Source organism: Empidonax traillii, unplaced genomic scaffold (assembly GCF_003031625.1).
Source record: "Empidonax traillii isolate 1590-97213 ecotype Southwest subspecies unplaced genomic scaffold, ASM303162v1 scaffold688:size580741, whole genome shotgun sequence".
Lineage (NCBI taxonomy): Eukaryota > Metazoa > Chordata > Aves > Passeriformes > Tyrannidae > Empidonax > Empidonax traillii.
This window is the reverse complement of record NW_020955881.1, coordinates 306529-327722: the sequence shown is the minus strand read 5'-3', so window position 1 is coordinate 327722 and position 21194 is coordinate 306529. Positions and strand designations below refer to the sequence as shown.

Genomic DNA, 21194 nt, shown 5'->3' with positions numbered 1-21194 from the left:
ATCCCTTAGTAACCTTTGGAATAGGTATATCCTACCAAAATTAGGGTATCAAGGTCTCAAAGCTAATTTATTGATTTGGTAATTTCCTTAAAATTATATTCTGATAATTTGATGATTATCTCTTTGATATTTCTTTGATAACTACCTCAAAGAGAATTTTTTTCTGTTAGGTCAGAGAAGAGGTTCCTAACAAACTAATTAAAATGGTCAACCAGGAAAAAAGATTCCCCATAAACGGTCCAAGGGAGGGAAAGGCTGCAAAGTGAAGGTCATCAAAGATTCAGTACAAGAGAAGGGTCTTGTAAATGCTCCAGTGGATTCAATCAAAGTTCTTAGACCTGAAACAACTGCACAAACTAAATCCATGGGAAAATTGTTGTTGTTCCATCTATAGTACTTGATGGTTCCCATGCTCAAGTGAAAACAAAAAGGTGCTAACTTTTTCTTTATTTAAAACAAAGCATTTCAAGACTGCATAACTGTGGAGAAAAGCTTTGCAAAGATTGATCCTTGAAGTTTTGAAAACATAATAATTAAAACAATCACAGTGCCCTCTTAAAAAGAGCTGCTGGTTTTCTTACTCACAATTGAGGTTGCAATACCAACAATTTCTATTAGGTACTTTATTTTTAATGTAATTTCAGAAAACTCTTTATTACTTCTGGTAAAATTCCTGGAGAATTTTTTTTCAAAAGATAGGAAAAGTTAAATAGGGCAGAAAAGCCATGATGACCTTCTGTTTGAGCATTATAATATGTTGGGGGGTTTCTGTGTTGTTGTTTGTTTCTTTTTTTCTGTCTCTGTGGTGCCTCTGCCACATCTGTGGTCATGGGAAGATTTAACAGAAGAAATTACTGTGATGCTTGAGTTGACATAGTAGGACGGTCCCCCAGCAGACCGATGGGACCAGTTACTCCAGTGCAAAACAGAGCAGCTAATTTGGCTTGGGAATTGAACCTAATTTTGCTATGAGGCAGATCTAAAGCTCTCACCCAGTTGTAGGTAGTAGACCTATACAAAGGCAAAATGCTTTAAAAGCCTTGGCCTAAGGCTGCCAGAACTCATTTTACCTTTGCCTAAGGCTGGTACCACGTAGGAATTCTTTAATAATTTACAAAAATTGTGACTGAACAATCATGCCAACCCACAGGTCAGTCTCATGACTCATGATTACCAAAAGCATTTGCAGAAAGTTCCATGTCATCCTGTTACCTCAGATTATCCTCTTTTAGTGCCTTTGCTATGATACTAAATCAGTACTACGTAAGCAGGTTTCAGATTTTTCCAATCTTCTATTTTCCCTTCCTACTCTGATCTATACTCATGAATCCTGATGACCCCGTTCACTGTCACCAAATAACTGCCTTTATACATGAGAGGACTAGAAAAATGTGCTTTTCTGTGGCAAAAAAAAAACACCCTAATTTTTAAAGGTGATCCCTGCAGGTTTGGGATTAGAAGTGCAGGGAGCAGGACGTTGATGTACAGAGCTGTCTCTGCTCCACCTCTGGAGCTGCCAGTCTGTCCCCTTCTGCTAGGGCCAATCTTCCCTGCTTAAGAGCACAGCTGCTCGGCATGCTGACTGTTCAATCGGCAATGATCTCTAGTTTCAAGTATGACAGCACCGACCTGCTCAGTCTCCATTCAGCCGCAGGTGGGGGCAGCGGAAGAGAAAGGGAGGGAGGGAAGGAGAGGGAGGACACTGCAACCTACGTGAATAATTGATAGTGCAAGGAAAGGAGAGCAGCTGGGTTCCCTGTCTCCATCTGCTCACCAGCTGGGGATGAGAGATCCTTGCTCAGGTAGGGGATGAACAGCTTAGCTGCTTTTATTCTCGTCTTGCCTGCAATGCCAATTAAAAATATTTTACATCTAGAAGGAACGGGAGCAAAGATAGCTGGGGGAGGGTTGATCAGATCTTCTCTGTTGCTTGTGTGGCATTGTGTAATGGATGGACTTTGGGGCAGTTTCAGCCTCAGCAGGGAAAGTGTTTGTGTGCTTTTATAAGACATTGTGTATATATATATATACTGCATTGTGTAGAGAAGCAGTTGGAGAGAGAGAAAGGGAGAGTGAAGCTGGGGAGAGCAGATGTCTGTGTAGGAAATGAAACAAACTGAAGGGATGAAGGGGCATGAAAGAGGGTCTGTCCAGACTCAAAGGAATCCCACCCTGATTCTGTCAATCTTGGACATAAAAAGATGGGTCCAAGTGCGCAGCGGGAGGTGCTGTCTGTGCACAGCCGGTACTATATATAGAAGCTGTGTGCATAGATCTGTGGAAACAGTTAATGTGAAAACGTGTATGTTTTCTATCTGTGGATGCATCGATGAGTTTGTGTAATATTGTAGTAAAACATTTAAAAAATACAGTTTTTAGCCTGAAGAGTTTACCCTTGAAGGATATGCTGCTGTGTTTATCTGGTACTGCGCAGCTTCTGTGGAGCTCCTGATGTTCTCACAATGACTCAATTAATAAAATTGCAGGGACTAGTTGCTGTGTTACAGCTAGTACAGACTTTTCCCATGTGAGCACGATAAAATGCTAATGCAGTTAAACAAATGAAAAACTTCTGCTAATAAAAACTGGAAAAATACATAGCAAAAGGTGTAAACACCAATTACTGTAATACATGTATTAACATAGCTACATGGATATCTGAAAAATCAGAAAAGTGTATGCCAGTCCCTAAAACACACAATAACTCTAATATGTATAATGACCTATGCAACTATAGACAAATATATGGATTACAATCTGAGACGGTAAGTACACGGAATTAGTCATATCAGAATGCAACTACCAATAGGAGCTGAATCTACTTAGTACAACTCAAAGCTTATATTTAGTGATATTGTTGCATCAGCAGGGTAAATAGTAACAATCATTAGCTTGATTATAAGTTGAGGAATAGAAAGGGGTCCTGTGATTTGCTTGCATGCGATTTATTCATACCATTATTGCTAAAGGAGGCTAATTAGAACAGTAATTAAGGTATTTAATAATTGCTTGCTGGTTTGCTTGTGTATCTTGAGGGCTTTGTACACCACTGGAGTTGCACAGAAGGTTAGGTAAAGCTATGAGACAGTTAAGTGAAAGCTGAGCCCGGTGTGGCTTTGAATGTGAACAAAGTTGGCTCTTGTCTGTAGTGGCAAGCTGCCAAAGAGCAAGAATGGCAGAAAGACCTGGGCCTCACTGTATACTTTGCTTTCACGATGGCCAGGCTTGCTAGTGCTGCTGATAATGACCCTGAGATGGGGAGGGCAGTAGTTACTGCTGGCAGCCCTCTCTAGCAGCAAAAAATAATGTCTCTTCCTCCTTCCTAGATGCAGCAGAAATGGCAAGCTTGGCTCTTTGCCTTGTCCCAGTCACATCTCTTCTCAGAGATTCAGGTGAATGAGTAAGAACTGCTTGTGCTGCTGTGTTCAGTGCTCTGGGTCCATCTGGGAGGCATTTGGACTGGAGCAAGGACGTAGGTTGTATAAGTTAGCCAATACTCCAGCATCACATCTTCTGGGGAAAAAAAAAGAAATAGACAAGAGGAAATGGAATCACTTGGACTCCATGCAAGTTACTAAAAACAGCAAGTAGTCACTCTCATTGTCTATTCAAAGTTGTCACCTGCTTTGATTCCTTACTCCTTGCAGTCTCTTTTCTCACCCACAAACCCTTGAAGCCCCCCCATAATCATTTCTATCCAGATATTTTATGAGTAGAATTTATAGGAAGCATTAGGATGAAAATGCTGCACTCATCCCTAAACCTTTGATGTAACTGCTTGCTCTCTATTTTTCTTTTTACTTCCCCCCCCCCCATCTATATCAATTATCTCATATTTCTGTCTGATTTCTCTGCATTCTATTTGTACTCTTCCTTTGCATCTTTTCCTTTCTCTCTGGCTCCTCTGCAAATTCTCTATTCTGTTTCCCTATGTCCCCTTCACGAGTCAGAACAAAACCAGTGTGAGACTGACACTTGGTGTAAGGTTGTAGCTGCTGCTTTTAAAGGCCTTGATGTAAAGAGGAAACATTACATCATCCTATGGAATTAAATTGAGAATCAAAATTTAAAAAAAAAAAAACTGTCCAGAAGAGCTCTGTGTTCTCATTTAAACACAAGTATGTGCATACTCTTGCAGTGGAAGGGCATCTTGCCACGCTCAATTTTTATCAGGAACGACAATCTATTGAGTGAATGCAAACACATGTGATTAAGGGGTTTGTGATTCCTCAAAATTTGAGCTTCCTTAGTTTACATGTTAGATTAGTGATCTATTTCATAAGTGGCTTAGAGCCAAATCTCTGTAGTACTTGACATATGCCAAGTATGCCCACTCCAAATGCCATGGGCTAGTGGATTTAGTATCTTCTTACCCTTCCCTTGAAAGGAATCGACATATATATGGAGCCTTGGTGCTCACTTTCCCCACTGTATACTGAGAGCTTGGGGAAGTGATCTTGCTTTACAGCAGAGTTGAAAAAGAGACCCTTCTGCTCTCCCTGTCTAACACTGTACTTGTCTTACCATCACGGACGACCCGAGGAGCATCCCCGGCTCGGCTGTCCCAGCAGCTGCTCCTGCAGTATCCGTGGACTCCCCACAACGGAGGGCTCTAGGGGGAACTCATTTTCCACGGCGGAGGAGGGGCAGGAGTCACCACCCCATCCCCCTTTATCTCATCTTCCTCCATCCCTCCTCCTCGTCCTTCCCTGAGCCGCTGCCCGCCGGGGCCCGGTGCCGGCCGTGGGAGTCCCTTCTCTTCTCTCCGGTGAATCCCGGCCCGGGAGGAGGAGGAGGGGTGGGGGCGGGAGCCGCGGCTTCGCGGGGGGCCGGGAGGGAGCCCGTGCCCTTCTCTATGGCGAGGCCGGGGAATAGCAGGCTCCCGAGGAGGGAACCCGGGAGCTGACTCAGCGGAGCAGTGCAGCATGTTTTCCCGGGAGCATGGCTTCCCTGCCGGAGCCTGCGGAGGGTAGGTACCGGGACCGGGAGTGGTGCCGGCGGCCGCGGGGCCTGGGGCCTTGCCTTTCCCAGGCAGCCCGGGGACAGGGCAGGGCAGGGCAGCGGCTGCCGGCGCTTGGGGCGCAGTGCTGGAGCAGCAGGAAGAGCCCTCGCGGGTTGCCTGGAAGGGCGGAGAGTGGAGAAGGGGGAAGGCGATGGCTGTTCCCCGGCCTGGCAGGTCCAGATCTGGCTGAGGGCCCGGCGCTCCCTCTTCCCTTTCTCCCTCCCTCCTGGCCCCGCTCCGGCCGGGGGAACGCAGGCGATGAGGCGGCAGCGGGTGCTCCGCTCCCCGGAGGGAAAGAGAGAGGCTCGGTGGGCTCTTCTGCCGCCCTGGGAATGGGGAAGGTCTCTGGCTGGGACTTCTCAGGAGCTGGGAGCGCGAGATAAATTTCCCTATAGAGTTCTCCTTTCTCCTGCCCCGCAGGGCAGTACCTGGTGGGCAGAGAGAGCTGGCCCTCCCGATACCCTGCCCATCTTCTTTGCGGCTGCACGAAGTCCTGAGCAGAGGGTATGGGCAGCCCACAAGTGGGAACAGTGGCCTCCACGCGAGGGGCAGGAACTGGGGGGAGTGTGGCTGGAAGTGAGGTTCCTCACTGGAAATCGTGGTCTTACGAGCAGAAAGTTTGTGACCACCTGAGAGCAAACCACATCTCATCTGTACTGATTGTTTCCGTTTCCTAGTTCTGTACAGTAATTCCTTGAGTTTTATGAATCTGTGTGTAAGCAAATTTCAAAGCTGTACAGGTGCTTGAAGGTGGGGCTATCCGTGTCACGTTTTCAGGTGTCTTCACTGAAGACAAATAATCACAATCAATCATATTTGGTAGACCAAATGTGTCTATGAGGGAGAAACGAGAGAGAAAGAGCAGAAGCTGTTGCTCACAAGAAGTGGTTGCTCAGTATTTCCCTTATGAGTATTTCAGGCCTGCTTTTGTTTCACATTCCCTTCAGTTCTTCTGAATTGCCTACCCCTTCTAGTGAGGGATTTAAAACACATATTAACGTCTCACTATCCTATCAGGCTGTGACGCCAGTTATTTTACTGACTGTCGTTCCATAGATAGCTGCAAATCATGCTGTAGTATTTCTCCTACTGGAAGGCTTCCAGTTTAGCAGAAGTATTTACGATAGCTATACACTTGCTTCCCTGTGAACTTCTAGGAAAATAGTTACCTGAGGATTTGGGGCACTTGTCTTTTAGAGTGCAGTATATCTCCTTTACCTCTGGAATACTTATGAAAGGATGTATGAAATTCTGTCAAGTCTAATTAGTATGTTTCTTAGAACAAATATTTGCATTGACTTGGTTCTTGAACTGGTTCAGCTGAAGCAGATAGCAACGATTTTGAGAGCTGTACAGAGGGATCCAAAGACTGAAATAACAGGATGCTGCAAGACAGGAATACAGGGCCTGAGCAGAGTTGTGTGTGTGTGGAGATAGTGGCTTAGAGGTCTGCAAAGGTGCTTCCAACACTATTTCAGAATGGAGAGTGGAGTCTTTGGCAGTGGATCAGCGGTACCTATGTTTAGTTTGGCTACCCACTGGAAATTAATGCACTGGTTAATGTCAATAGCAAAATCCTACTTTAGACTTCAGCATTTTCCAGGCCCTTTGCCTCCCCTAGTTGCCGTTTCCTAAAAATATACAACTATACATTTGCACATAAATATTCCACTCCCAGATTCCAGAATTGCTTTTCTTTTTCAGAAGGATGATATTCTTCTTTTCTGTGGTCAAAGAGTTTGAAGTTCCAGTTTGAAAAGAAGTATGTTCTCTAGTAAAGCTCAGTGCTTTTCATTCCAGAAGTTAAAAAATCACAAGTAGGTTTTCAAGCAGTAGTTAAAATGGCTCCACATTTTTGTGACATTTTATAAAAGATATAATGAAATCCAAGTAGTCAATTTCTAAAGTCTGTCGGCACATTCCTAATCTAGGATAATTACAGAATTTTTAACATCTCTTAAGTGTATGATAAGAGTGATGATTTTGGTCTCTGCTGGACTCTTTTTGACAATAGAACTGTATTAGGATTCAACAGTAAAGGAGCAGTTGCTGCACAAAATTCTCCAGTCAGTCCAAAGTGTAGAGATGAATTTATGGTGAGAGAACAGGGGTAGTACTGGACAGAGTGATCTCATGTAGGAGCTGCCAGATTTCCATGATGCAGGTGTGTATTTAACTCTTGACTGAATGATTCAGCATTCAACCCAGTGACATGCCAAAGAAAACACTGAAGCATGCAACAAGGCCCCAGGGCATCCAGTTGCATAAAAAGTTCAACTATTACATTTCTTTCCGAAAATGAGAATTTATCAAATTAAGCTCTTACCTTTTTAGGGCTCACAGAATTGAAACTTCAGGTTTTTAAAAGAAACAATGAAGATCATTCTTGTACTGCCTTGGACATATAGTTTGCTCATCCCAAGTAAATGATAAGATGATGAATAAAGCATGTATTAGTATAATATTAATATTCATTTAAAATACATTTGCCATCAAGTTATTTCAATATTTATTTAGGATTGTTAAGACAAACTCCTACATCTTCCCTCCCAGATATTTTATGGCTTTAATCTCTACATGCATTACACAGATCTCTCTCATCTCCAGTTTTATGATGTGGGATGGAAGCATTGTGTTGCTTTGTGTAGATGAGCCTATATGCAAGTTATGTGATGCCATTGGGCCACTAAAATAAATTGTGAATTGTCAGAGCATGGGTGAGCATTATGATTCTTGGAGCTTGTGATAGAGTAGCTTCATGATTACAGAAATATGTTATACCTCCAACTGCTGAGCAGTAGGATTGACCCAACAGCAGAAAGGGACCATCCAGAGGGATCTGGACAAGCTCAAGAAGTGGTCCCGTGGGACCCTTGTGAAGTTCAACAAGTTGAAGTGCAAGGTGCTGCACCTGGGTCAGGGCAATCTCAGACATGACTACACAAGAATAGTATGTATGTCTTTTGAACTACAATGCGTTATTTGTGTTGTATTTTATTTCCTCTTCTATGAAATCAAATGTAGTGCTGCTGCTGTTTGTACACACTACTGCTCCAGCAGGGGCCGTAGTAATAATATATTTTCCATAGCAGGTGGGTAGGCAAAAGCCCACCTAATCTGCACTCTGACTTTACTGGCAGAAGTAACACAGAACCGTGCCTGCATCTCTCCTGCAGGGTGTATCAGTTCTGATCTCACGCCAGCTCTGTTATGCTCCTGTCTTGGAGACTTAATTCTCAGGCTGTGGCAACTGGGGCTGTCCTTTAGATGTTGATTTTGGTGATATTTCAGAACTTTCATCTCTTCTAATATGGTTCCAAAATCTGAACACAAAGCTGCTTGTGAGACCTTATGATTCTTTAGTCTGCTGCAAATCCATGATGGAAGAGGAACTTGGCAAAGACAGACCATTCAGCACTTACATGACAGTTGTGAGGAAAATATTGTGTGTGAACAGAGACAGAGCAGTCAGGGCCAGAAGATTTTTGCTGTTATATCCAGGATGTTTGCAGACGGTAAGTGGTAAATTATCTCAGGGATTCTCACAGGAAATGACAGCTTCCTCATAAGTAAGAAATGATCTGGGAAGAGAAATAGTAAGCAGAAGACAAAGGAGACACTGCAGGCAAGCGCTGGCGTCTTGAATTCTCTAAGTGTTAAAACTTTTTTTCTTCTTTTTTTTCTTTTTCCTTCTGCCTCTGTCTGTTACAGGAGGTCTGAGGAAGAGGTAGTGCAGTGTTTCAGCGATGTTATAGACACTCCCACTGAAGGCTTTCCATGTGCCCTCACTCCAACTGTCCCCAACAAGGTAAAAGTCCGTGTTCCTCTGGCTGAGGATTGGAGTGTGCTTTGAACAAAAGTTATGTGTGCAGAAGGAATGACTAAAATCAAGCTCGTGTGCATGTGTTTCTTAGAGCTATAGTAGTCTACTTCTGTGAGAATCCTAAACTTGTTCATTTAATCAGTTCTTATGCCATACTATACCAAGTCAGCATGACCCATTGAAAGACAGAAATTCCTGATACCTGTCTGACCAGGTTTCAGGTCAAGCTTTTGCAACACAAGCTGAAGACAATTTGGCCAGTTGTTCTGTCCATTTTATCAGTTCTAAGGAAGAACAATTCCATCATATCTTTTGGTGAGCAAGTAACATGGAAGAAACTCCTTCAATATCTGAGAAACAACAGAAGATAATGTTAGCTTCTTCAAATGTTTAATTATTTTCCCCTCTTGTCTTTTCCTTTTCAGACTGTGGACTTGTTTGAGATGATTGAAAAAATGCAGGTAAGGAGAAGTAATTCTGTCAACTTTTGGGATCTCTTGATTTTTTTATAGCCAAACAAATAAGCAGCTGCCATTTGTCCCATCACTTTACTCCCAGTGCCTTTTAATTTGGGCTTGCAGAATGTTTAGGTTGTCTGGGCTCAAGCTCCTATGCCTGCTCTTCAATGGGATTTCAAAAGTGTTTTTCCATGTTTGTCTTACCCAACCAACATGATGAAAGCAGTAGACACAGATTATTCTAATTTTGTATGTTCTTTTCAGAAGTGTAATTCTGAGAGAAAATCAACGTTGCTTAAGGTATCTCTGTCATCTTCTCCAGAAAACTGTGTTTCTGCTGGGTAGCAGGTACTAATGACAGGTGATTAATTGGTTGTTGACCTAACTGCATTTAGCAAGGTCAAACAGTTTAATAAATAACTACGGTAGGCCCTATCTTTGACTTGTGCAAGATAGAAGGACTCTGCCTTAAGTTTTATATGGAAATAGATGCATTTAGTTGCATATATTATGTTATAAAATTAAAATAGGGCAGAGTTAGGTTTCTTTCCCTTTTTAACTGTATCAAACATAAAGAAATAGTAATATAGTAGTATGTTATATGTGTTAAATATATAACAATGAAGTCTTTAATTTTTTCACGTTGTCTGTTCTCAGAGCATCCTTGCAAGCTGCCAATATTTTGCCTGAGTGGTGCACCTTCTTTAAAATGCCGTGGTTAATCTTGACCTAACATAACGCACAACATGGCACATAATTCCTGCCTTTTATTATGTGCAGGAATTAAACTTATCAAAACCAATTAACTTCTCTTCTGGTATTTGAGTGATCAAATTATGAGTATGAGAAAAATGCAAGACTTCAGTGGGACCATAAAGGTGAGGAGGTGAAAGGTAGCAGCAAAATGCTGAATATAGATTATGAGCCTGAGGTACTGTTTGGCAGACCAGAAAGGAGGAGTGAGGGAGGGAGGGGCTGAAGGTATATCTGCTATATATTCGTGTTAGACAGACACAGGCCTTGTAACCACTGTACTGACATTCAAACTATGTTTGGAGTCTATTCTCAGTGATTTAGAATAACAAGCTCTGTAAGTGTGCCTGGCTCATTTAACTCTGTGCCGGAAAGTAAGCTTGAGCATGCAGTGCTGCTTCAGTTCAAACTCATGTTAAAAGGTGTGACAGTCCTTTTTAGTCCTTTTGAAATCTGTAGAGAGAAGAGTCAATATCAGATGTCCCTTACTGGAAGACTGTTGTTTAAGATTCTCAGTGTTTCTCAGCTCCCAGTTTACCATATGAGAAGTCTCTGACTGGATTTGCACCTTTTTAGTTAGATAACATAAACCTGATAAGAATTTCCAACATATGCAGACCGCTTAATTTTGCATCTGTGTTGTTTTCTTAGCTGCCCATTGTTAAGACTGTATAGTAGTTTGTTTTTTTCTAATTTAGCTTGTTTTGTCATCTGACTTGCACTAGAATTAATACTTGCTGTGTGAGCATGACAGAAGTTTTTTGAAAGACGAGAGATGTTTTCCAAAAGAAAAAACTCCCTTGATATTTTGTTTTAATATTTATTGTGATTTTTCTTTGTATTTTTACTAATTTATAAATTAATTTTTTTGTTTGGTTGGTTTTTTTGCTTTCTCTTTCCATTTGACTCTGACAATCCTTTAGATTTGTTGAATCAGTCTTGAAAATGAAATGTGGGATTTTCATTAGCAGTCAAAGTGAGTAAAAAGCAAAGCAGGAGACTTGAACATTTCTCTTGTAGAATAACAACAGCAAAGCTACAGGATAGAATTGATTTTTGAGTATTTTAACAATTGGTTTGGAGACTAATTGCATTACTGACAATTAGCATAGCCATTTTGTATTGTGTGTGATGAATTAACAGGTAAAGTTGTGCTCTCTTTTTAAAGTGAAACCGAGCCCCAAGATCTGGGAGAGACGTTTGCCTTTTTTTTTCTTTTTCTTTTTTTCCTTTCAATTTTAGTTGGACTTGGAAGTAAATGGGCTATTGGCCACTTTTTTCCATGCTTCCAGATGTAGTGAAGTCACAGTAATCGCTTTGTTAAGGACACATGGTACTATGTTGTTCCTAGATTGCTTTGCAGTGCAAGTATTTGAAAAACAAGAAAGTTTTATTTCAACCAGTAAACCCAGATTTTTCATGTTTGCATAGCCAATCCCTCTTGACTTAACTGCTTTTGTTCACTACCTCTGTTCTGCATTATTTTTTAGTTTTTGCATATTTTTTCAGTCTTATTTTCTCACAGCTACTGTCATGTTTTTTCGTATCCCCTTTTGTATCCAAGTTGTCTGTTTTGTACTAGTCCCCTCAAGACACGCCTTTTTCCCTATGAAAAATATGACTGTAGCATTGTTATGCCATGTTGGACCGGCCTCTGGGTCTGGACAGTTTCTTCTCTGCCATTCATTCTCTCATCTTGCTCAGGCCAGGTGTTTCCCCTGTACAAGACCTTGGGAATATCAGATTCCCAGGCTGATGCTGTCTTCAGTAGGCCACCCAGGGAAACAGTGAGGAAAAGCCTTTCCTTAAAGGCAGTAATGCAAGCCAAACTGGACCAAAACCAGAAGGATATCTCAACCAGTGGCTGATGACAGTAATCATCAATAAATTGGTCTGCCCATGCTCTGACACTTCCAATAACTTATGTTGTATATTTCCTGCAGTTACCCCTTAAAATAAAGCTTTGCCCATGGCACCATTAGATCTTTGCCAGTATTTTAAGCTTCACTCTAAAGGAGAGGTTAGTAGATTTAGATCTTTGTCTTCTACTCCCCGACTACCAGGAGCTCCCTTAACAGTGCAGAGTCATGGAATGTGCTGGTACATTCTTCTGCTCTCTGCAGAGGATACAACAGCAGCTTTTTTACAGCAGATCAGGAAGTTTTCCCTCAGGCCTTGCTGAGATACTGGTCTCCTACCAGGATCTCCTTTGAAACTGGAAAGTTTTTGCAGTTATCAGATCTGTCAAAAATGAGGGGAGACAAATATTAGAAAATTGCAGTTTCCCAATCTCCATTTCCATGTGCGGAAATCCCGTGGTGCACAGCAAGTTTGTCCCAGTACTTTCCAGAGTTAGTTGCAGAAGGCTGTGGCTGCTTTCTGTGTATGGCCTGGTATTTTGTTGTTCATTTTGTTTGCTGTATAGTAATAGCACAATTCAAAACAAGTCCTCTGAAGTTTCCCTATGAAAGGTTCCAAGCTGGTATTCGTTTAGAATCCCTGGTTGAAAAGACAAATGGGGCAGGTGGGTGGTGATGGTATAACTCTCTCAAAGCTCAGCTTTTGTAGTTTGATCCTGTGTCACTCTGTAGATACTATTCAAAGCTGCTTTCTCATAATACAGTTAAGGAATTCAATTTTGTTTTCTATTTTGTTGTCTCCTGATTGTTCCTTGCATGCTGTACTGTGTTTCTATCTTTAATCAACTAAAATTTGTTGTTACTGCTCCTTTTTGTGATTGAACTCGAATTCAAACTTAGGAAGAATGACCTCATGCATCTACTACTAGTTTCCCTTACCCTGGAGTTTAGCCATGCTGTTTTACTTCTGGTTTTCCTAAAAGTTTTTTTAAGATGTTAAACATTTGTTGTGAGCTCAAAGTCTGTCTCCTTGTCATTTCATTAAGGTTTAGCTTTTTTTAATGACTCTTTTTTATGTATTTTCAATAACCTTTCTCATTTTTCCAAAGCCTCATTTTTATGTGAAATAGATGTCTTGGGAGTTGTTTCCTTTTTTTTTTTCTCTTTGTTGCTCCTGCAAGGAGCACCCTGATTATTAATAATCCTCAATGTAAGGTTGCTGTTTCTTAATGTCACTGTTGTTGCTGTGATAGCAGTTTTTGCACCCTATACAGATGGAACATTGGGCCAAAACTTCTGCTCTTAAGCCTCCTAAGTTTCCACTGTAGAGCTCTTCTGAGATTTACGTATTTCTACCAGAATCTCATTTAAAAGCTAGTTCCACTGTAGAATACGTGCATAGGCATAGCTGTTATAAATCACATCCTGCTTATTTTCAAAACACAGTTGAGAGCTGCCTATCCTGTCTGGAATCCCTCATTAGCCACTCCATTAAGCAGTCGCTGATGGTGTATAAAAATGTAGTCTCAGCATCATGTTCTGGTATGAGAGTTACAAGATTTAGGTGGCAGTAGTTGAATACTCATGTATTGTGTGTAAGAGAAAGCTTCAACTTAAATCCTGGTTTTCAGGTTCCTGTCTGACAATGCAAATTTTGCCTCTTACTCTTCTGTCTGTGATGCCCACTTGGACTATGACCTGTTGACTGCCCATCTCTTTTTTGCTTCTTCTGTGCTGGGCCTATGCTCTGTGTTGGGGTTATTCTCAATTAAATTTTCCTGTTCTCATGGGCTTCTGCTGCAGAGGTGTGGTGGAAGTGAGCTCCTTTGCCATGGTGAAAAGGCAGAGGATGGAATAACCTTAAAGAAAGAGAATCAAGTCTGGATGCCAGCTCCTGATTCAGGAAGAAACAGGCATCCAATAGCCTTTTGCCTTGCAATTCCAACCCACCTTATGGTAACGGTGCCTGGAAAAGCAGATGTACATGGTTTCACTGTGTGGCTCCTTTTTGCCTTCAAGAGTCTGTTGCACTAGTCAAATGTTTGGATGGAGAGCAGCTCTGATTTTCTGCCAAACCTCCAAGATGGAGATTTGTTCCCATACGTGGATGGAAGCAAGGCACATGAACTGCTTGATAAGAAAAGGGCTTCTCGTTTAATGCTCAAATGAAGTGTTTTTTGCTTCTCTGAACGTTGCTCTGAGGCTCTCGATGCTTTGCCTGACAGTATCTTCAAGGGAGAAGGAAGAGTAGAACAGGAAAGAATGGTCGGAAATACTGTTCTTTTGTGTTCTATCTTTACCTCTTCCACTTTTTTATATTGGTTGAGATAGGAAATAAAGTAACTAGAAGAGATTAGAGAATCAAATAAGAGAATCAGTTTGGGAGACTGGTTTTGATATCTCCCAGCTCTCTGCTTTTTATGAGTTGTAAGTTTGGGGGTAGCCTTTCAATTTTAATGCCAAACTAGAGGACTAGCCAAGTTCTAGCTTTCCTGCTCTTGTTTATTCAAACTTTCAAACTTGCATAAAATAGAAGAGTATGCAGAGAGACAAAATATGCATATTGAGTATATGGAGAAGGACACAGAGGGTAAGTGAAACAGACATGCCAAAATACAGGATTCACTGTCTATGACTTTATGTTTCCAGGGGAGTCGTCTGGATGAACAAAGATGTTCCCTTCCAGCTCCTCTCAAGGTCAGGTCAAGTCGTTGTTGCCTCTTAAATTGCTGAGAATGGCAGATAATTACTGACCTGGCTTGTAGTTAATTTTCATCTTAGAATACCTTTTTTCTTTTCTTTTTTTTTCCTAGTTGCTGCACAAAAGGGTGAAACTATGTAGCTGAAATAGAATTAACACTTTCTTTTTTCTAATTTAATGGTTCTAATAAGTGTTTATTATTATTGGCAGTCTTAGTTTTGCCTAAGTAATTTCTTAAATTTAGTCAATATAAGAGCTATAATAATATCCATGAAACCAGATTGCATTTATTTCAGTAGTCTGCTTGAGCACTCATAGCAATACTCCTAGAAAGCTGTTCAGTTTCGCTCAGTATTTGGCCAATAAGAACAGATTCTCATCTTAAAATCCTCAGCTCTTCCTCTCCATTTCTTCAGTCTCAGCTCTGGCTCAGTAACCTTAAAATCAAATTTGACCTTGATTTTAGTCTTGGAATAACCTTTAAAAAAAGCCACATAGAGAATTGATACAGCTCAGTTCTGACAGAGATAGTGGTCTTCATGGTGATGGAAGGGGCATCCAACTGACATAAAGTGGTTCAGATACTGCTCCTGTTCCCTCAGTCATGCTTCAGCACTTGTGGTTGTATACCACAGATCTAGCCATGGAGTTGGCAAAACCTCAGTCTCACTGTAAATAATAGTACTATTTCTACTATTCCTGCTGTCATCTCTGTCTGCAGAAGAACAGTAGCTGTCTAACACTGTGTGGAAGGAAAGGATAGAAGCTAACTCCTCTAACCACATTGAATTTGCCTGTAGTTTGGCTTCCTCCACATTTTGCATGCCTATATTCTGTGGTTTCAAGGAGGAAGATGGGTAAAATCTTGACTCCCGAATTTATTGTTCTCAAAGTTCTACATTACAATGCTGGGACCTTGGAAATGGAGTCTAACCTTTAATCCTGAAGTGAAACTCTAAAGATGACCTAGGGCAGAATGGAAACTGAGGGCATAGCTTTCACCATCACAAGAGCATAACACTTTAAAAGATGTCACATGGTTTTGCTAATGGTCTCTTCTGATTTCAGACAGAAGAGGAGTATATTCCTTACCCTAGCATCCATGAGGTGAGGTAGTACTACTCTCCTCTGTTTTATCTTGGACATTATTGGTTTTTCAGCTTATTCGCTTCCAGCTTATTGGCATGTCAGTTTTGATGCTCTCTGTCCTTCTGAATAGGTATTACAAAAGGGGTGGCCATATCCTCTCATTATCTTACCCCAGTTTGGGGGCTACTGGATTGAAGGGACCAGCCACAACGTCTCCAGCTTGAGTCCAACTCTGTCTGATGTACCCTTTCCCTGGAGTGGTAAAGTGAAACTGGAAAGTGACCCTACAGCCAAGCTGTACCGCAAACATTTTCTGGGAAAGGTAAGGATGACCTTCAGAGCCTTCTTTTCAGCCTCAAGACTGAAATGTTTCTCAGGCTTTTTCTGATGGACTTAGAAATGACTGCAGAGCTGCTCCATTTCAATTCCTTATGATGTCTTGAATTAATGTAAATAAGGTCCATACTGTGGTATGGCCTGTAGTGGGTTAAGTTGGTTCTGTCCCCTTGTGAAATGTGGAAATATGCATCATCCTGTGCATTAATAGAGGAGAAAGATTTGCACAGGAAATTATAATAGTTGGTTAAGAAGCTATTTTGAGGCTCCTGTACAGATACCAACCTTGGGATGACAAGGGGGAAAAAGTGTAATAAAATTGGAAATGGAGATGGTATTATTTTAGAGGGGACTTCACCACTTACAGTGCAAGCCTCTCAGTAAAATGGTCTGTTTTCCTCAGTGTATGGTCATTGCAGAATGTATATGATGAAACTGGAATGTGTGTTTTCTAGTTGTTGATTTAAGTGAGCTTGATGCTAAATGCTCCTTGACTTCGAAAAATCCAATTTGACACACAGAGAAACAAAGCTTGGCCTTATAAAGTGTATGTTTGCTGGCTGGCCATTAAGGTTCATCTGATTTGGCCTACTTAGTGAGTTGGTTGATTACCACACTGGATCTAAGGATGATATTAGCCATCAAGAACAAGTGAGAACAACCTGTGATCTCTTCTGAGATTCAGTTCATGGTATAAGGAGATAAGAAAGCCTGACAGGTGTACTCATGCTGCTTATGCAGTGATCTCCCTCAATGACTGCTCAGTAAGTTCAAAAACAGGAATAGGTGGAGTTTTGAGGAGGTCCCCAGCACTAGTTGTGCTTGTTTGAATGATGTTGTGTGGTATGCAACACTGAAAACTGATATTAATATAATTTATAAGTAATTAGGAAAAAAAAGCCTTCCTGGAGGCTTACTTTCAAGACTGGCAGATCTGCTGTGCAATCTGTTAATGGACATTTATCCTGCAACTTTCTGAAAGCTTTCATTATGCCAACTGTAATTATTTTTATGTCATGTTAAATTTGGGATTTTGCTTGAAGGCTTCCAGAGGCAGATAGCATGAGAGGCAAATTGGGATATTATTTTTTTCAGTCTGATTGTAGAATTCACTCCTGACCTGATATCACAAAACAGTTGAGGTTGGAAGGGTCCTCTGGAGCTCATCTTGTCCATACTCCTGCTCAAACAGGGCCATATCATCGTTATTCCTTCCAAGTGAGATCCAGGATTTTGCATTTGCAAAAATCTTCCAGTATGAGATCAGACTTTGCATTTGCAGAGTGCCCAACCATCAGTGCCTCAGTACTACAGAAAATCTCTTCTTTCCTATATAATTCCTTTTCTAGTGTCCAGTGTTTTATTCTTTGCCTTTATTGATATGAATGTGTGTCTGTGTTCAGTTAAACATGCAAGTTTTTGAGCAAGCCAGTCTCAGAAAAGAACAGGGTGAACAGGACTCTTGTCACAGAAAACTCAACCTAAGAGAAAACTTTACCTAATGGTTTAAAGGCTTAGGTAAGGAGGGAGCTCAGAGCTTTTTGTCTAGATGACTATGTCTTCGGTGCAAAGTTTGTGATACTAATGATTTTGATTCTGTGTGGATTGAGTCCTTTTCTTGCTGAGTACATGGGAGGGTTATTTCAGCAATGTCAAGAAAGTTCTCTTTCAAGCTTTGAATAATGGCAAACAGTTCTTAGCTGAAGAAGAGTTCAAAAGCATCATGTGGTGGGAGAGGCAGAGCCAAATGGTTTGGGGAGTATCCTTTAAAAAAGGTGGGAAATTAGAGCATTGTGTGTGGTATTACAAACTTTATATGCATGTCTGTGTTATGCATGGGTGTGCATATACAAGTCACTCAGACAATTCTTTTGACTCTTTTTGCAGAGCGTTTTGTAGCAGACCCTCTAAAACAACCTTCAAAAAAAGCGGTAGGACACACAAGCCATAGCTCAGTTCCTTTTCTTTGCATAATGCTCTGTATTTTATATGATGAAAAAAACCTTATGTCTTATACTGTAAAACCTTATGTCTTATACTTTGGGAATAATTCCATGTCTACTTTGTTTTTCAAAGCTATAGTAAAGAGAAGTAGCCTGAAGCCAGGAAGGATTTAATAAAGAGAGACATTGGAACTGCCAGTCAAAGAAACTTAAGGTGCAGTTTCACAAGCACTTGAGGCTGGCATTGCTGATGAGAGAAGCTTTCATATGTGATCATGTATTTCTTCATTACGTTGTCCTTTCTTTGTGCTGGTTAAAGTACTGTTGCTGCAGATGGCAGATGTCCTAATAGCTTTATAACTTCTGAGACAAACTGTCAGTTAGTCTTTTCCCTTGGACCCACGGAAGATACCTAATTCTTTTCTCAGAGGTCTGTTTGAAATCCAAACCTTCCTTTCAAACTACATTAAATGTTACAGAAACCGCTTCTATGGCTGAACAAATTTGTACCTATCTATAGGTCATCTCAGCTCCAGGGTATCTTGTCACCACTGAGAATCTTCAGTATTAACTATAAAGTCTTTTGATGGTTCATCTCTTAGTATCAGGACAGCTAACGATAAATGCTGTTGTCCATTGAAGGTCTCTGAGTCTGCCTTCTGTTGCCTGTGTTTTTACAGAGAAAGAAAATCACAGAGGAAAAAGAAAACTGTAGTGAGGACGTTACAGGTTTATAAATACATGTAATTACTCAGGTCTCAGTTTAAAACCCAGGCTTACATTCAGGATCAAGCTACACAGCCAGAGTAGCTTTGAAAAAAATTCAGTTATTTTAAGACTTCCACTAATTCTAGTGCCCATTCCCCTGTGAAGATTGCAACTTTTTATGCAGCTCTGCCCAGTTACGTTGCCTGCAGAGCTGATAGCCCGGTCTCCAAAACAACTGAGATCTCAAAGTGTCAAATCTGCCAGGGTCTGGCTTAGAAGTCTCACTAAAAGGCGTCTTGATTTCTGGTCTTCACAGCTCAGTGTTACTTTTGGCCGCAGCTAACCTCAGGTTTTGGCTCCTTGTCTTTTGCTCTGCCTTCTAGTCCTGACTTTTGTTGTCATTGTGCCATATTTTTCCTTAACAGCCTGTCTTGGCCATCCACCTTAGCATATGACTTCATTTATGGGTTTTGATTCTAGACTTCAGCTGAACCTGCTGAACATGACCACTGAACATGCTCTTGTTTTGCTCCTTGAATCTGTCTATTGCTCAGCTACTCTGTCCTTCTGTCCTTGGTCACAGTGACTACCACACCTGATTCTTATTCACATCCCAAAAATCTATTAGTGTCCTGAAAGTCAAGATGAGAAGAAATAAACTGTCCTTTGTGGCTTCCTTTGATCTCACCTTTTCTTTCCATGGACAGGTAAGTTCAGCCACTGTCACTGACTCGCGTGACAGATCACACAAGTCAATTTATGGGATTTGAACAGTGCAGCTAGAGGCCATATTACTCTGCCTCTTTGCTGCTCTTTACTCACATTTTAACTTTTTCAGACTCTCTCGTTTGATCAGCTGTGAAACCTTTTGTCCATCAGTCAGTAGCAGGGCAGTTCTGGATGTTGGCTTTTTCCCGTCTCAGAAAAGAAATGAGGACAATGATATCTTTAATAATTAAAGAAGTTGAATAGTTTCATCTTCACATTGAGGTTCAGGGTAGTGACTGTAGTCTTGCTTATTCCTTTTTTTGTTTCAAAGAGAGAATCGGTTCATGTCTGCTAACTTCTAGTTGGCTGCATCTACTTAGATACCAGAGTATGTCAGGAGAAGTATCTTTTATTTCACAGTGAGTCAGAGCTATGACTAATACAAAAAATTGTGTAGACAGCAAAAGGCAGTTTCACCAGTGTATTGAGAGAGGTCTGCAAGCCAGAACAGACCTTCTGTATTTTCTAGACAAAAGGCTGAGGAAAGAACTGGCAGATTAGCAACCATTTTGGATCAAATTACTTTTTGCTCCCATTGAGTTCTTACTAATCTATTGAGTCTGGAGTAATCCTTTCACAGAACACATTTCAAATTGTGCAAGCTTTGACTGTGCAACTGAATACAACTTACTGTCTCACTTTTCTGTTATGCGTGAGGATAATGCTCATATGCTTTCATACAGTGCTTCCTGTGATGCTCCCTCTGAGTTTTGCAGTCCTGGTTTCTGACTTCATTCTCCCTGGCCGTCTTGTCAGGTTGACTCTGATTCTTGATGGCTGGTGGTAGAACAGCCCATTTGCATGGTAGAAGTGTTTTATCTCTCTCCTCTACTGAATTTGACCATGACAAACACTTTGCAGTTAGGCTGAGAAGATCACTTCTACAAACCAAACAGCATAAAGCCACCGGTATACATGAGGACAGAATCTGTACACACTGAAACATGTGCAGAATACTTTAATTATATCTTTCAAGTAAGTTGGTGATGAGTAACACCATCATTAGAAAACACATCAACAAACAAGACAGTAGTTGGTGAGTCTTCTCTGTGAAACTGTTGACAAGTGGAATTTGGGAATCAAGCTCCCCCCTGAATTCAGTGTGTATATTTTATGTTCTGGGAGTATCTGACTTCACAGTAAGTAGATAGAGCTTCTTTTTTCCTACAGAAACACGAAAGGGAAATCTATCTAGATATCTTGAGGTACATCGTCTGGGATTTGGAAAATCCCAGGATTTGTCTATAAAAGATACTAAAAGAAAGCCTTCATTTTTCTCCTGTTCTGTAAACTGTTCTGTACTGCAGGTCTCTGTGGGCACATTCTTGATCTACTGTCAGCAGATTGCTGTATGACTTTCTTCTGATTTTCATGGTCCCAAGGCATAAGAAGGCACTGATAATTCTGCCTGCTATAGGGTAGCTGAGATGATAATGGTTTTGTGAGTCTTTGTTTTGTTTTATTTATATTACTTTGCTTTGCTGAGGAGCCTGACCTCAACTTTCATCATTGCTAGCTCAGAAGTACCATACCAATCTCACTGTACTCCTCTGGGTTGGAGGCTAAATACTGAAATGTACTACTGCCACTTTCAACGGAAGTTCTCATTATCAGCAAAAGATTAAGATACTAATCTAATCCAAAGAGAACCAAATCCCCTGCATGACGTTTTCATTGGTCTCTCTGTGCTTATACCTAAAATTCATTAAGTTTGGACAGTTTGCTGAAAGCATAAACTCAGTCTCGGTGCTTCG

At 41.0% G+C, this 21194-nt stretch overlaps 1 protein-coding gene across 13 annotated transcripts in view; it reads left to right on the top strand.

Moving 5' to 3' along the window:
- The first annotated feature begins 1556 nt into the window (after positions 1-1556).
- Positions 1557-21194, top strand: part of LOC114065692 (rap1 GTPase-activating protein 1-like) — a 47058-nt gene continuing 27420 nt past the window's right edge. For 2 of the 13 annotated variants that reach the window (XM_027899776.1, XM_027899774.1), the window contains exons 1-6: positions 4532-4969; positions 8714-8810; positions 9251-9286; positions 14545-14592; positions 15665-15703; positions 15816-16007. In XM_027899776.1, coding sequence (XP_027755577.1) covers positions 4926-4969; positions 8714-8810; positions 9251-9286; positions 14545-14592; positions 15665-15703; positions 15816-16007 — 456 coding nt within the window. In that variant the 5' untranslated portion in view covers positions 4532-4925. Of the gene's footprint in view, positions 1655-1681; positions 1803-4530; positions 4970-8713; positions 8811-9250; positions 9287-14544; positions 14593-15664; positions 15704-15815; positions 16008-21194 lie in introns of those variants that run through there. The other 11 variants (XR_003573029.1, XR_003573028.1, XM_027899780.1 and 8 more) reach the window with 10 other exon arrangements.